The sequence below is a fragment of the Cygnus atratus genome, chromosome 14 (assembly GCF_013377495.2).
Source record: "Cygnus atratus isolate AKBS03 ecotype Queensland, Australia chromosome 14, CAtr_DNAZoo_HiC_assembly, whole genome shotgun sequence".
NCBI lineage: Eukaryota > Metazoa > Chordata > Aves > Anseriformes > Anatidae > Cygnus > Cygnus atratus.
Genome location: NC_066375.1, coordinates 1,222,678 through 1,239,625, shown reverse-complemented (window position 1 = coordinate 1,239,625; position 16,948 = coordinate 1,222,678). Strand labels below are relative to the sequence as shown.

Sequence of the window (16,948 nt, the reverse complement as noted above, 5' to 3'; positions counted from 1 at the left end):
ACCGACTGGGAATGGTGACGCCTTGCTGGTTATGCCAGTGCTGGGGACACTTCCCTCACTTCGCTGGGGTGGGCCATAGCCAAACAGCCCGGTGCAGCCCTGCGGACAGACAGACGGACAGACGGCGCGGTGTGAGGTGGGCTGGACCTGCTGCTGGTGTTTCTGCTGCCACCCGCACTGCTGGGGCACTGGCCGGGGAAGGACGGAGGGGACCGGGACATGGGGACAGCTCTGCGGGCTGTGGGTGTTCAGGTGCGCTCCTGGGCTCCTTCCTCCCCCTGTGCCCGCTGACGATCAGCCTCCACTTCTGTCCCTGTCGGCTCTGAGGCGCTCCCCTGCGCAGCGTGGGCACGCCGACTTTCCCACTAGGATCTAATGGTTGTTAAATCTTTTTTGTCTTCAGGTACAGTCTCTAAAGAAGCACAGCAAATTCTTCACGGACTTAGTTATTTTTCTGTTTTGAAATACCCTTCCCCAGGTGCTAATTCTTCCTCCTGAAATTGGACAAGGAGCTCTCCGAGGGCGCTGGGCTTTGGCAGCTCCGCGGTCTGGTCTGCAGCGGGTTGCTGATGGCCCCTGCTGCCTGCCTCCACTCAGCGCCTGCCCTGCAGCCCTTACCTCCCCTCAGGGACCCACCAAGCATTTCCAGCCCCCCATGTACTCCTGCCCCGTGCCTGGAGCTCTTGGAGGAGAGCTTCACCTCCGCTGGGTCCTTCTTGCTCCTCCCCGTGGCAACCTTGAGGGCAGGGGTGCGGGGACCCCACAAGACAGCAGGAAGGGACTGCTTTTGTATATTGAACAGAGTACGGTTTTAATGCCAATAAATGCTTTCTTTTTGCAGCTCGCCATTGCGGAAAGCACGAGCGTTGTACGCCTGCAAGGCAGAACACGACTCGGAGCTCTCCTTCACGGCAGGCACCGTGTTTGACAACGGTGAGTGCCCGCTGCGCCCTCGGGGGAGCCAGGCGGCTCTGGGGCTGGGGTCCCGGGGGGCCGGGCTGCCGGAGCTGAGCCCCAGGCAAGGGCAGGGCACGGTGGGAGGGCAGGGGGTGAACCGGGGCGTTGGTGACATATCGTGACATTAGCGTCCCTCTAACGAACGTCGCATTGCGCCTCGCTGGCAGCCTTTGGGCTGGAGAAGCGCTGCAGGAAGCGATCGGGCTCGTGTCCACCGGAGCCAAAACTGCGGCTGCCAGCCTGGGCGGCAGATAGGCAGGAGGCTGTCCCCGTGTTTCCAAATGGACTCTTGTTCTCTGACAGCATCTCTCATTTCATGTACATGTGAGAAACTGCAGAGCCAGCATTAACAGTAACATGAATAAAGCTGCAGGGAACGCCAGTTGGCTATTATTTATTTTAGCACTGAGTTTTGCAAATTACTGGTTTTCCTCCTGTGACTCAGGGAATAATTTGTACTCTAAGTTCATGGGTTTCCTTTCAGTCCTGTGCCTAATGACTATCCCATTTCCACCACTAGAAGTCCCATGAAAGAAGAAAGCAGAAATGCTTGAAACAGGCATTAAATCCAAGGTGTATCTTGCCTTCCTTTTTGTATCCATGCTGAAAAGAGCCGGTCATCCAGTCCTTTTTTAGGCTCAATGTGAAAATGACTTTTTCAAGACCATGATTTAATTCATCCTAGGGGAGATGTGTGGAACGGGGGGGGTGAATGGGTGGGATCCTCCTCCTGTCCCCCGTGGGGCACAGGACACCGGTGAGCAGAGATGCCCACTCTGCCACCTGCAGCCCCGGTAAGCTGGATCCTGCTCCATGCCCTGCTCATTGCCCTGCCCCAGCCGCGGGGTCCGAGCAACCCACCCGGGGGCGATGGGTGCCTTGGCCCCTGCGGCGGAGGTGGCTGCGTGTGCACGGGGCAGGAGGCGAGGGCACACGTAGGTGCCGCGTTCTTTGTGTCCACCTTCACCTGGCAGAGTCAAAGCCGTGGCTCGGCGGGCTGGTGGGGGACGGTGCAGCACGGCATGGAGGGCATGCCGAGGTTTCCCAGGCTGCGCTCACAAGTATGAAGTGCCTGCTGTGATCTGAAGTGCAACGTACCAGCACAAGGTGGTGGTGCGGTTGACTGACAGCAGCATTTACCAGGGAACCATTCTTTGATAGTTTTCGGGGTAGGAGAGGTCAGTTTCCAAGTACCAGCACCGGAAATATTCTATGCAGTTGCCATAATGTTTCGTACAGGAGATGGAAAAGTAGCGTGTGCTTTTTTCCTCTGGATACTGAGAATTGGAATAGGTGGCCTCTGATTAGTCAGGTTTTTGGAGACGACGTTAATGAGCATAGACTTTCTGTTTCCTGCATCAAGAGAAAGAGACCGTGCCCCATGGACAAGAAGTTCTGTTTTAGATATAATCCCAATGTAAAGAAAAGTCTTCTTACTACTTTCCAAGTAGTTCTTGGCTTTTATATGCTAAGCATTGTCATTTGGGAAACTGCTACCCCATGCACTGCTTTTGCCCTGGGATATATACGAGAATATGGCAGAAAAGGGAAGAGAATTAATACATGCGAATTAAAGAAAATACTTTTCCTAAGCAGCACCATAGATATCTCATAAATAAACATGGTCTCCCCTTTGGGAGCCCGTGGGAATTAGAGCAGCTAGTAGGGGAACAAGTTTGAATTAAATACATTGTGTTTGCTAGATAAAAATCAATGGATTATTCAGGGGAAAAAATATACAGCATGTTCTAATCACTTAGCAGCGTAGCCGGGGCTCACGTTAGCTGGGGGAAGTGAGTTAGAAACAGCTCGGTAGAAATATTATTGTGATGGAGGGGGGTTATAAAACCTCGTGTCAGCAAATGTATCTCGGAAATATTTAAAGAGAGACGGTTTTTGACTTCAAGGTTCCCTGAGGTTGTACATGGCAGGGCAGCATCTGAGTCTGACGGGGAAATTGAGGTGCCACGAGCCACGCTGTGCGACGCCCACGCAGTAAATAACATCGTGTTTTGAGGTGTACGATGAAGTTTCACAGCGTCGTTCTGCTTTAGTTATGCGAAACGCAGACTTTCAGCAGACCTCGGGCACTTGATAGCTGCCTGCGCCTGTCGCAGTGCTGAGCGGGAGGGATGTCCCTGGCCAGAACTGGGGACGGTGAGGGTCCGGGGCAGCAGGGGGCTGCTCCCAGGTGTTTCTAGCCTGCAATCGCCCCTGACACGGAGAGCTCCCTGTTCGGAAGCCATGAGCCCCCGCTGCCGACAGGTACTGAAGGCTTTATGCCGGCGTGTAGGAAAGTTGCATTGCTTTTGTTTTCTAATTTTGTAATAGAGAATAAAATTCTCCTCCCTATCTGTTTGTGTGCCCTGCTTTATCTGACAGTGTCCAGACAGAAATAAATGGCTGTCTTTAGGACATAAGCGCTTCTTTAAGGGAAAAGCAGTCGCTGGAACTCACATGACTTTCCGTTAGAGCACTTTCCCAAGCCATTTGCTGAGACCAGAGGGCTTGCACAGATGCACACAGACCATTTACAATTTCTTTTCTCTTGGTGGACATTGGCAGGGGCAATTTTAGAGAAGGTTTTCCAGGGGGCTTTCCTGGTGGCAGGCAGGAGGTGGTGTTTTTCCTCTGAGCTCGCTGTTAGCCTTTGGTGATATAAAAGCCCTAAGACTTGAGAGTGAGAGGGGTGTAAGCATGGGACATAGAGACAACCCCAAAATGGGTAAACCTAAGAGCCAGAACACAGTCCTCTGCCTGCTTCAGCATAACCCTTGCTCCTGCAAAATCAGCTAATTTTCAGTAGTTGTCTGAATTAAAGTAACGTAAAATAGCCCAGGGCCTTCTGAGGACTCAGGTTTCTGGTTCAGCAGAAGTACGAGCTCAGTGCTTGCTCGCCCTCCGGGAGCTCGCTGATGTGCTTTCTCTCCAAGCCCGAGGCCGGGCCAGGATGTGCCGGTTACGGCACCGTGCAGTTAACCGCACTCTGTGGGACTTCGTAGAGGTTTCAGCCCAAGTCTGGAGGAAGGTTTGAGCCTTGCTTCCATCCCAGGCGCAGCTCTTGCAGCAGCCCCGCTGCTCCAGCCGGTGCTTGGGAACCCGCTCCCTAAGCAGCGCAAGCTTTGTGCCGGTGTTTTTGGTGCCTCAGTGCCAGCACTTCACAAAGCAGACACAGGGGAGTCGTGGCAATGAGCGGGTGCAGAGCGAGGGAGAGCTGCTTTGGCTTCCTGAGTGACTTAGAGCACTGCTTTCCGTACTCGAAAACAACCAACCTGGAGGCAGGCCTTGCTCCCTGCCCGCAGCACCTGCCGTATCACCAGCACGCGGGCAGCGGTCGCTGCTCCGTAAGAATCCCACCCCTCCTGTCCCGTCCCGCTGCTGTCACCAGCGCTTCCCGGGGCACATTGGGTCGGGGCAGGGCTGGGGGGGCCCAGAGGCCACGGGCAGGAGGGATGAGGGGCATGGCAGCCGGGACGGATCCTGCACAGCCCGCGGTGGAGCCAGGCTGCGTGGTAACGCGCTTTGTTTTCCTTCTCTCCTCAAGTTCACCCATCCCAGGAGCCCGGCTGGTTGGAAGGGACCCTCAACGGGAAGACGGGATTAATCCCCGAAAACTACGTGGAGTTCCTATAACTCGGGGCGCAGGACGCGACCCCGCTGAGCGTTACATGGTATCCATGGCAAGCGCTGGCTCGCGTGCTGCAGACCGTTTTGCTCCTTGCCTCCGTGCGGCGCGGTGCAGAGGGCGTCCCCACGGCCACGGACACCGACGGCTGCGTGGATGCCGCCGCGCGTCCCCCTGTGCCCACGATGCCCGGGCTTGCAGGAGGCTCGGGGAGGTCGCTCGGCTCTCCCAGCATCGTGCAGAGGCAGGCGATGCCTGAAGTCCACATCCCCTGTCCGGAGCTGTTGCAGCACCGAGGAAGGCTGCAAAGCAGCAGCCTGCAGGCTCGGGGGGGCTACGCCTGCAAACCGTGAACCAGCGCGAGTGTCCGCTCGCCGCTGCCGTGAGGCTGCCTGCAGGCCGCAAGGAGCAGCAGCTGGAGCTGCCGGCACGGATCCTGCCCAGTGGAAGGAAGAGCCTTCAGCACCAAGGAGCCCTTTGCTCCCCAGCCATTCCCTGCGCTCCATCAGCCGGCACGAAGCGGTGGGGGAAGGTGCTCGGGGCTGGCAGCAGACCGCAGGCTGCTCTGCGGCAGCGTTTTGCGTGACACCGAGCTTCCCTCCCCGGCTGGGCGCAGCCTCACCTGCGCCTGCACCCTCACCAGGCACGCATCCTGCCCGGCACAGCACCGGTCCTCGCGGGGTGCCGGGGCTGGGGGCGGCCGGGTTCCCCACCAGGGAACAAGGACATTTGGGACCAAACCCCTCCAACTTTTTCGAGTTTTTTCTTTTTTCTTTTTTTTTTTTTAGATTTAGATTTATGCAGGGTAAACATCTGTGATCTGTGCAACCGGCATTTCCTTCCTGGAGGGCAAGATGCAGCTCCAGATAAATACTACTTCTTTTGTTTGACTGGCTGTTTTGTATCTCCACTTCCCAGTGCACATTGCAGGGGGAGACATCCATGCTTCGCGAATGCCCAGGCCGCTCTTGTGCCATTTTGGAGCTGCATTTGCTACTTGCCACCGTTGCTTTTTAGGTGGTCTCCGTGCTTGCAGCCTGGCGTGTCGTCTGTCTGTGCCAAGTCTGTGCAGTGCTGGCTGTGCGAGGTAAATTATTGCCATACCCCAAGAACGTTCGTTGCTGGTGTAGCCAACCCGCAGTCTACAGAAAACAAAGGAGGAGCCCATCGGCTCCATCCCCACTGCGCCTGCCTCCAAAAGGACGCTCGTGCCTCCGTGGACAAACCTCTCGCTGTTTCGGGTCATTTTTAAGAGGGAGGGGGGAAGAAAGAGCCCTGTGTGCCTGCAGAGCTGGACCTGCCAGGTACCCTGTCAGGAGCTGAAATGATTATATTTTGTAATAGAAAATCTTGAAAGAAAATGCAGCCTGTGGGCAAAGAGACTGTTGTGTAGAAGTGACGCTATCGCACACTGGTGAAAATGGGTGTCTTGTCTTTTTGTAATAATTTTAAAGACTCTGAGTGACTGAATCGCTGTATGTGTCACTTTTTATTTTTGAAAGAATTAATGTATAAATAGAGTATCTTAAAATATAATGAGGGAAAGATCTATATTTGATATTTTTAGAAGACCTGTAATAAGAGAAGTGAAGGACATTTGAAACCGGCTACAGAAAAAAAAAAAAGCCTTGCAAACACACTCACATCCACAAACACCCTCTGGGCCCTTGCTTCTCTGTGTGCTTTGTGGTGTCACAGAAAGGACAGAAACTGAAATTTCAGACCTCTTTAAGATTCATTCACAGTAATTAAATTTCCTGGACTTTTGTCTTAAAAAAAAATAATAGGAAGAAGTCAAATTTTTTCCTCGTTTCTAGGGCCGTGGCAGTGGTGCTCCCCTTCCTGCCAGACCCCAGCGTGGGGGTCCCTCTGCTCCCTGTCCCCGTGCCCCCTGCTCAGTTGTGCCAGGATGCAGCTGCCCCGCCCCTGCCCTGGCCCTGCCACATCCTCCCTGGCCCCCCGCATGACCAAGAGGGACAAGAGCAAGCAGAGATCTCCACTTACGGGCACCAGCTGTGGTCAAATGGTGAGAAGTTGTGGAATGGAGTAAGGGAATACATGGCATGAAGAAAAAACTGGACTGTCCAAAAGCCCCAGAAGGAACAAAGATGCTGATCTAAAAACCACACCCAGCAACCACGAATCTTAATTTTTAGATGTGCACATCATTTAAGAAGGGCCCTAGGTAATTCTTTTGATTTCCTGAGGTTTCTGGTAGGCTTGCAGGAATAAGACATCTGTAAGTGGCACACTGACCCACTGAGGACAGCAGGCACTCAGAGGATGCTCTGGCAGGGATGACGAGGTCAGCAAAGCCGCTGGCTTCAGCCTCTGAAATGTGCCGTGCTTTCCACTTTAAGGTGCTGGATGAAAGGGGCCGAGAGCTCTATTGGGGTCAAAGGCAGCGTTTCAGTGGCAAGTTGCTGATTCTTGTTTGTCCTCGGATTTTAATAGTGAATATTTGTGCCATTTGTTTATTCCCGTAAAGTAAAAGATGGGGTTGGTCTTCATCCAGTCCCAGCAGCCGCTGCAGAGCAGATGGCAGGCGCTGACTTTGCCTCTCCAGAAAACGCCAGTGCCGGAGCTTTGCCCACTTGCCCGGTGGGGAGCTGCCCGCTTTCCACACCCTCCCCACCGCGGCTGGCTGCACCCAGGGGAGCTTGCCTGGCACTGGCTATGTTTTAAATCCTTCCTGCCTCTATCGACTGCCTTTAACACCAACATGCTTTGTCTGGGTGACGTGTTACATTCCCTGAATTTATGTGTTTTCAGGAGTTACAGGAGAGGGACAGGAAGGATTAATGGAAAGGAGAAAAAAAATGGGTTAATATTTCACACAGGAGCATTACTGGCTTGTGTTTGGGGCCTCCCCATCCCGAGCCGCTCCTACGGCGCTGTCCCCTCCTGCGTTCGTCGGACACTGCTGGAGTCGGAGGCTTTCAGCTCAGAGCAGTGTCTGCCAGCATGGCCTGCTGTCATGACCTGACCTCTAGCCTCTGAAGTGAAAGCATACCACGTGTAACTGAGAGTTTTAAACACATTAAAAACATCCAAAACCCCACATTTAGAGCATACAGTATTTAGGGGCCTCCTTCTTATTAAAAATGTATACCTCGGTGTTATTTTCAGCAGCGGCATCAGCATTGGGGTCCGCCTTTCTTTACATACACCATAGAATCATAGCATCATTTAGGTTGGAGAAGACCCTCAAAATCATCGAGTCCAACCATCACCTAACACTACAAGTCCCCCACTAAACCATGTCCCTTGGCGCCACAGCCACACATCTCCTAAACGCCTCCAGGCCAGGGCCTCCACCACCTCCCTGGGCAGCCCGTCCCAATGCCTAACCACAAAGAAGTTATTCCTGAGGCTCAGTATAAACCTCCCCTGCTACAAATTGAAGCCATTTCTTCATGTCCTACCACTTGCCACCTGTGAAGAGACCGACACCCTCCTCGCCGCAGCCTTTCAGGTAGGTGTGGGGAGCGATGAGGTCTCCCCTAGCCCCCTTCTCCAGACTGCCCCAGCTCCCCAGCAGCTCCCCCCGCCTGTTTTCCTGTCCCTTCACCAGCTTCGCTGCTTTTCTCTGAACACGTTTCAGCAACTCAGTGCCCTTCCTGCAGCCAGGGGCCCAAAACTGACCACACTGCTGGCGGTGCAGGCTGACCGGTGCCGCATACAAGGGGACAGTCGCTTCCCTAGTCCTGCCCGCGCTACTTCTGGTGGCAGCCAGGTTGCCCGTGGCCTTCTTGGCCCCCAGGGCACCCCACGGCTCGCGTTCAGCCAGCTGCCGGCCGGTGCCCCCAGGGCCTTTTCCAGCGTCTTGCCCAAGCCTGTGCCGCTCGTGGGGTTGTGGAGGCCCAAGCGCAGGAGCCGCACCCAGCCTTGAACATCGTGCTGCCCTCGGCCATGTCTGCGGCCTGCGCGGGTCCCTGTGCAGCCCAGCTCCCGCCCAGCTCGGTGTCTGCAAACTGCCCGAGGGTGCTCTCCATCCCCCCCATGACTTGATAAAAATGTTAAACAGCACTGGACCAGGAGGTCTGTCGGTCAGTGCTGACAGTGCACGCGTTGTTTCTGATCGCTCACTCCTGGAAGGAAAACCACCTGCAGCAGCTCACGCTGCTCTGCACCAGCAGGCTTTGCTGGTGCTTCTGCCCACACAACTTCTAGTGGAGGATGTCACTTTTGCTCTAAAGATGCTCAAGTTATTCCAAAAATGGAGCAAATGCCTATCCCTTTTTTTCTTAGGAGCTTTTGGAGACTGTGCCGAGAATGTAACTGGGGAGAAAAGTGCCACACAGATATACTTGCAAATTGTCTTCTGGAGGAAAGGAAGATAGAGCATAAATAGAAGCTGTTGCTCATACAGAACAGTTAGTGGATTTTATTATTATTATTATTATTTTAATTAGAATCTTTCCAAAAAGTAAAAACCTGGCTGAAATGCTTACTCAATGTTCCCATTTTTGGCTAGCTTTAATACTGGAGTAAACATTGGTTTATTCCAAGAGAAATTAAAGATAGAAAATATTTTTTAAACAGCCTGATATGGCATTTGATGCTAATATTTTAAAGTCACCAGTTAAAATGATAAGAAAGCAGGGACAGTCAGACTTGCCAATAGATGTGGTCTTTCCTGTGTTTCCTGTCTCACTTTAGACTTAAAAAAAAAAAAAAAAAAGGACTTCTTTGCAATAGTATTTGTAGAAGCAAATATCAGCAACAAGTCTAAAGGTGAAGTCCTGCCATGTTTCAGGTCGATGGCTCAAGTCCTGTGTCTGGCCATGGCCAGGCCACGATGCGCTGTCCCCAGCCTCTGACACAGGTGGCACTGCTGGGGTGCCACCGGCCCACGCTGCAGCCGCTGCATGGTGGTGTTTTACTGATTTGACAGAGTTTTGCGACAGGACATGCAGCATCTCGTGTGGTCTGGGAGCACCCAGACGGCTCAGTAGCGCTCACGCAGCACGTCCCTGTGGGCTGGGCTTGGCTGTTTTTTTCTTTTTTTCCTTTTTTTTCAAGCAGGTTATTACTCAGTAAGAGCAACAATTTCAGACGCTGGCCATAAATTTTTCAGATCCCCATCTGGCTCAGCAGTCAGACAAAACATCCTCCTGGTAATTGTCTTGTCTCGAGATGGCTTCTGCTGAGCTCGGTGGCCTCTGAATTGCAGCCCAGTCCATTACAGCTAATTACAGCCGTGCTCCACAGCAGCTCACAGTGCTCTGGTTATTGCTGTAGCGCACACGGATACGTGGGTGCTGCGTCCTCAGCACCAGCGCTTTAAACTGCAGATGGGCTCCTGTTGGTCCCTGCTGCTTAATGCAGAGGGCGACGGGGCAGCCCCGGTGGCTGCATGGGCCGGGTGCTGTGAGCATGCAGCAGGATGGTGCAGCGCCTCCGTGCCCCCGAGGGATGGGATCTTCCTGCACCAGTGCCACCCAGCTGTGTGCAAGCTCCTCCGTAGCCACACAGCCATGTGGCTGTCTGCACCAGGACCAGCAAGACAAAGGCCTCTGCTTCTGGGAATGGGCTGAACTCGGTAATCCTGATGCAGAAGTTTTGTTATATTTATTTCAGGCTCTGCCTGCCACTTTATTTTATAAATTGCATTTGAAGCACTGGAATTTTCCCTTGAAGAATGATGGCTCTTATTTTAGTTTCACTTCTGCTGACAGCTTAAAAGAGGCTGGAAGTGAGGGATGAGAGGAAGACGCTCATTAGAGACTCGCAGCGCTGACACGTCTGGGTTCCCGCAATAGCCAGCTGATGGCTCTGTTTAAATACTAAAGAGGAGTTATTCTGATTTATCTGAGAGATTTCACAGTACAAATCCAAACAGCTCGTGCAGTATTTGTGTAAGTAAGTCCCCGGGGCATCTCTGAGCCTTTCCTTGGTTTGTGGCCGATGCTGGCGGTGACACCACACTGCCTGCAGCGCGTGGGCCTTCAGGTGATGCTCAGGCACGAGCAGTTGCAGTGCCTTTGTTTCTTTCTCCCTGCTGGGTTCTCAGAGGAGCTCTCATCACTGCAGGGCTCTGCCCCGCACACCTGCACCCCTCGCCCACACCAGTGCCAGGACATCAAGTGAAACAAGAAGTTACAAGAGGACTGTTATGGAAACGGGGCTGCCACACGCACAGTGCTTCGCCCGGCTGCTGTTTCACAGAGTCCGATGACCAAAGGCAGACCTTGCTCCGTGCGAAGTTGTTGGGAGCAGCACCCTTCAGGCTGTAGGGGGGATAGCCACTGCCCAAGGCTGAAAAGTCAGCATTGCCCCTGCCATGGGAAAATGCAGAGAGGCTTCTGCTTTTCCCCACATCCACAGATACTGTTTGCCACTTGCTTTCTACCTCTGCCAGCTGTATTTGCTCCTTCCCAAACCTGCCTGGTTTTGGGGGAACTCAAACCCCAATCCCTGCTCCTTATCAGGGTATGTGTCTGGGCTGACCTGCAGAAATGATTGAAATAGCACAAAACTCGTGATTCCAGTGCTCTCTGGAGCAGCACGCAGTAAATCACGGCCAGCCTGGAATAGCACTTGGTAATAAAATACACAGACCAGAAATATCCTCCTGACAGGGCCGCTTTTAATTGATTGTGCATGCTGTGTGTCTGTGAATGCAACCCGGCTGCAGGACACAGGAAGCAGATACAGATATAAAAGCAAACCTGTGTTTCTACTCAAAACAAGGAAACTTTATTTCCCTGGATGCGGGCACAGGCTTGATTACACATAAGCTTTTTTCCACTGGCCGGGAAGGCATTTGTCAGCATTTCTGGGGCCGGCGCTCTCATTTCCCCAGCCCCGCCGGGCCCCACCACCCCCAGCCCCTTCTCCTGCAGAAGCATCTGCTACATGGGACACGGAATGGGATTTGCTATTCCCCCCCCTTTTTCCCCCTTTTATTTATTTCTTTATTCATTTATTTATTTCCCAGCAGCACTTCAGCTTTGATACTTTGGAGATGTGGCTGGAAGCGCCGATGAGGAAGATGAGGCCAGCATGGAAAAAAAAAAGTGGTGCTTGCCTGTTCAGATGGCAATGCGTGTCAGTGGGTCAGAGCGGGCTGGGCACAAAATGCTCTTCACAGGGATTAAAAGGGCACGGAGCCAGCAGAGCCCTGTGGCCAGGACGGCCGCCCGGGGCTGGGGCAGCTGTGCCTGCTGCAGTGGCAGACACAGACGGCTTGGAGGAATTTTTTTAATTTTATTTTAATAGCTGTTTATATTTAGGCCAAGTGAGCCCAGTACCGGTAGCTGTGTGTGCTGCTGGCAGGCGGGAGGTGCCGGGGCTGAGAGCACTGTTCCGGCAGGAAACCTGAGAAAAGCTTCCCTGGAGCAGCGGTCCCAAAGATTTCCTTCACCCAGGGCAGAGCAAAACATTGTCATGTCCCCGATTTATCTGCCTGAGATGTGTGGGATGTCTGAGAGCGAAGCCGTGCAGTGAGAGCCCAAACAGCAGGTGCACCTGTGAAATTTTAGCCATCTCGACAGGGCGCTGGTTTAAGGCAAACTGGTATAAAATTGAGGAAAGTTAATGCAAAAAAAGAAAACCTAGTGCTGAAGGGACGTGTTCTGCTTAGAAAGTGCATAGTATTTTAATTATTCTAATGAACCAGAAATCTCAAAGCAATTATAGTTTGTGCATTTGGGCTAATTCAATTTTTTTAGCTTTTGGGAAATAAAAATTAGAAACAACTTTTCTAAAAAATAGGCATTTAAAGCCCTATTCTCTGGGCGAGGAGCTGATTATTGGAAGACAAGCACAGCAAAGCAGCTTGTAATTTAGCACAACTGTTTGACGGCTCACGAGGTAGCACCTAGCTATTACCTATTATAAATTCTCCCTTCTGTTAATGAAGCTTATTCTTGCTCCTAAACCTCAGACAAAGGTGTCTAGAAAATAGCACCTGGGCTCTAAAACTCACTGACGCACTCAGGAAGGAGAAAAAAAGCCGCAGCGGCCGGGCATCTGGGAAAGCTCCTGCGGGGCTGCGGTGGTGCGGGGAGAGCTGGGCAGGGCTGGGGGGGCTCAGCATCCCCCAGCAAAAGCCTTCAGACAGCAAAGGGGCTCCGCAGTCCGTCCTTTCTGTACCCACCACCACGGGGCCAGCCCAGTGTGCTGGGTTGCCTTGCAGCAGGTTCAGCACGGTCAGCTACTAGCCAAAGGGAAACTTAGCTTTACACAGAACTTGTTGGAAGAAGCCAGGTGTAAAAGAAAGCCGCTGAAGCCCTAAGCAGAAGGTCTTCTTCCTGCAGGGGGGCAGGCGCTGCGAACACCCCGGCCAGCTCTGCCATCAAGGCAGCCAGCAAAGCTTTCCCGGGCCCGCGCTGGGGGCACGCTGTGCCCTGGGGCAGTGCCCCTGCTCTGGCTCTAGCCGGCTTTTCTCGCTGCTGCCGGAGCTGCTCTCATGCAACGGGGCTGGTCCTGGTGCTGCTGCCTCGCCTCGCCTCGCCTCGCCTCCCTCCCGAGCCCCGGGGCTGGGCCCGAGCCCCTGCAGCACCTCGGGGACAAAGCGCGCGTGGTGGCTGCGGCCGCCTCTTCTCCACCGGCCAGGTGGGGCTTGTGGCTACTCTGCATGTGCCTTTTCAGAGCTCATTCATTTTGCTTCATTCATAACCTATAATAAATATTCTGGGGCTGGGAAGCGCACGTGCCACGTCTGGCCTGCACCACCTTTTGTTTTATTTGGCTGGCTTTTTGTTAAATTAATGTTGCGCTCTGCTGGTCCGGTACCTGAAATGCCTGCTCCTCTGAAACACCCGGGGACGGCCCTCCCGCCGCAGTAAGGAGAACCAATTAAACCGCAAGATTATAATCGCTCCTCTGTTTATTATTTATTTCCCCAGCAACAATGATATATTTAGACCAGCAGCTTTGAGCTCTTTCAGACCCATTATGTTCAGCGAGCCCCTGCCAGGGCAGGCGGCAGCGATGTGTGCGAGGTGCAGTGCGCAGGGCAGGGGCTGGGATCACCGCCGCGATTTTGGCAATTGCTCCGGCCTGAGCCCTCCGGGAGCCACGTTCCTGGTCTGTGAGAGCCACGCGTGCCGTCCTGCTGCACCCCGGCTGCAGCCGTGCTGTGTCAGCCAGCAAAGAGCGCGGCAGAACTGTGGGATCGGTCTCTGGCTCCAGCTGAGGAGTTAGGACAGTTTGGGGTTTTACTTTTTGCCCCCAAAAACAGCCTCTAGGTGTTCCACACCAGGAGCAGGGCTGTTCGGGTGGCGCAGGTGCTGAATGAGACCCGCACGAAGGCTGCAGGGCTCCTCCTGCACCTCCCGGGATAGCAGGGGATGTGGTGGGAAAGGCTCCACGTTCTTCCCAAATGCGCTTACGTTTTGTGTTTTGGGGGTGTCTGTCCTTACGCTCAAGCACTGTTAATTGCTGCTTAATCATGTGGTAACCCACAGCGAGTTAGGAAATAAATAAATAAATAAAACCAACAGTGTCTACAGATGCTGGGGACTGCTCATTGGTGGTGGACATGGGCCCTTCAGACCCGGTGGGTTTTCCCCTCCACTCCTGCCTTTGGAAGCGGCGAGCATCCATGAGGGGAAAACGCCCGCACACGGCCACCCCGCGGCCCTGGCTGGGGACGGCTCCGAGCAGGGTGGAGACGCAGACACGGTCCTGCTGGCTCCGCGTGCTGTGCCCTGCTGGCACATCGGCGCTACTTTCGCATTTAGGATCGGTTCTTGCAGGGGTGCAACAGCAGCCGTGGTGTGGAAGGCACAAGAGGTGGGTCCCTGGGGAGGGGACAGGGTCTCAGCCACGCAGTCCCATGGCAGAGGCACTTCTTTGCCCCGCAGCCCTCCCGAAGTGCTGCTGAGCGGCAGCAAGCAGGGCACGGCTGCAATTAAAGCGTGCATGGTGGCTAAGTAATTTGAAAAACGCTGGGTGACCGTTTGTAGAGCAGCTTTAATAAGGCCATATATAAGGAAAAATGGCAAAAGAATTGTACTTCTGGCAAGGGAAAAATATTTGTCAAACTATCTGTGAACATTATTTAGGCAGATAATGCTTCTTAATAGATTATTGGACAAATATTAACATTTTAGAGCTCCCGATTCCCTTGGCAGGCTCTGTTTCTCCAGGTTCATTACTGTATTAGTGCACTGGTGACATCAAGTCCATCACGTGGGGCCGGCTGTGCCACAGGCCTCGTGCAGGCGGTCCTGGGGGTGGCCGGGGCTGCAGAGCTGCGTTTCCCCGGGGGCAAAGCACCAATTTCCTTGCCCAGTGCCGAGAGCCACGGGTGCTGCAGCCAGGGCGCTGCTTCTGCTCCGTGCTGTGCCCAGACAGCCGGGGTTTCACACACGCCAGAATCGGGGGCTGCCGGGTCGTGGTTCACGAAGTCAGCCTTGTTCTCGCCCCCAGGAGGGATCACCTACCGCCGCTGCACCTCGAGTCCCATCCGTCCCGGCCACTTTGTGCCGCTCTGTTGTCAGCATTTGCACCCGAGATGGGCGTCATTGTTTTTAATGCCTGTTCACTGTAATCTCTGAATTAATGTGGCATGTTTCTATTAAGGTAATTAATTAATTAATTGAGCTGCAAGAATCATCCTGTTCCAGCCCCCTGCCGTGGTACATGTGCACACCTAAGTGTTGTGTGTGTGTGTGTGTGTGTGTGTGCGTGCGCGTGCGTGTGTGTGTGGGGGGGGAAGCCTTGTGACTGCGAAGCTCTCCGGCCTGACTCTGCCCTGCCCTCTGCTCCCCAGGCAGTGGGAGCAAGGTGTGGGTGTCACAAGTGTTTGTCTCATCCGAGTAAAGGAAAAGGCCAGGGCAGGCTGCGTGCGAAGGGAAGAGCTGGGAAATGCTGCTCCTGGGCTGCTGGTTGGGCACATTTCCGCTAACACCGCTCTGGTGTGGAGGCCGGGGAGCAGTGGGCGAGTTCCTCCTGCTGCGGCTCGTCGGCGAACGTGCGGAGCGAGGCCGGGAGCCGAGCGGGACGGGGCTGCCCGGGGGGCCCCACTGCTGAGCATTTGTCCTTCTGAACACAAAGTGACGTCCCCTGTGAGCCCAAACCAGAAACCACCCAGAAAGTGTTAGGGAAAGGGAGGGGAAAAAGAAGCACGGGTTGTGGGAGCTGCGGGGGGAGCGGACGCAGCTCTTGGCAGCAGGCTGGGCCGGCTCCAGCTCCCCCTCGCCCCGACGCGCTTTAGTTGCAGCTCCTGGTCCTTTACAGCCAGCTCCGTGGTCATGCCCACGGCACTTAATTGGGCACAATGGGTCACTTTTCTTCAGCACGTCTCACATCAAGCAGAAAGTATAACCCCTGTCCTATCGCATTAGCAACGCAATTAGTGGCCGTATTAAATGCTGCATCAGCAGTTTCTCCTCAATCTTGAATCAACAGAGCCTATAATTAGAAGGATTCCACTTACTTGTTATTTTTTAAACTTAAAGTTCCCTGTTGTGACCTCAGAGAATATCCTTAATTAGGATTTGGAGCCGTGCCAGGCCTAGGAAGTATTGAACAAGAATATTTACCCAAGCACCCCTCCTCCCCTTTCTGTTCACAGCAGGTTTCCGTAAGCTATGCCATGGGCGCAGGCGTTTGAGATCGATGGACTTCTAATCCCCTTTGGAGGAGTTCTCTGGTTCCCACTCCTCCGGTCACACTGATGAGTGGAATGCTACACTTCTGAATTTATTTTAATATGTGTACTATGTAACATATCTTCAGGTCCATGGTTTATTGGCAACCTCGACAGAGAAACGAGGCAGCCTTGTTCACGCCTGGAGCTCAGCGCGAACTGGCACTGAGGCCGAGGAACGGGCGAGGCGAAGGCAGCATCCTGCGGGCAGCCCTAGGGGCAAGCAGTAAGTCAGGAGCACTGGGGCCGGGACATCTCAAGTGACAACACTGTAAAAGGGACATTTAATGGCATCTTTGCCAATCCCTGCTCGAATTCCAACATTTTATTGGCATAGCATGAATAAAACAAAACAAAACAGTCACCAATTTCAGTCTCATGCTGGGTTTCATCTGAATTTCCTGGAAGATGAAGACAGATGCCCAAGAAAGCATCGCAAACCAGCACGGCACGTGAGCAGGAGGCTGCCCCTTCCCCTGCCCCGCCTCAACCACCGCCGGCAGGGGAGCTCCGTCCTGCCCGGCCCCCGGCAAGGGCACGGGGACGGCGTGCGGAGCCCCAGGGGCCTGGTGCTGGAAGGGGCTCTGCTGGCAGAGCACCGCTCCGGTCCGGCTGATTTCAGACAGGGCTGATGTGAGAAATCTGGAAATGCAATGGGACGAATCGGATGTCAGGCGGAGCACGGGGACGTCTGGTACCTGCCATACTTTGCCACGAAGCGTGTTGGAGACCATGACTCGGTACTGGTCAGAAAGCAGTTA

At 53.8% G+C, this 16,948-nt stretch overlaps 1 protein-coding gene across 1 annotated transcript in view; it reads left to right on the top strand.

The window, feature by feature from the left end:
• ARHGAP26 (Rho GTPase activating protein 26) overlaps nucleotides 1-6,049 on the top strand; it is a 132,054-nt gene extending 126,005 nt beyond the window's left edge. The window contains exons 22-23 of the mRNA XM_035560602.2: nucleotides 842-933; nucleotides 4,502-6,049. Of these exons, the coding sequence (XP_035416495.1) occupies nucleotides 842-933; nucleotides 4,502-4,590 (181 nt within the window). The 3' untranslated portion in view covers nucleotides 4,591-6,049. The remainder of the gene's footprint in view (nucleotides 1-841; nucleotides 934-4,501) is intronic.
• Nucleotides 6,050-16,948: the final 10,899 nt, after the last annotated feature.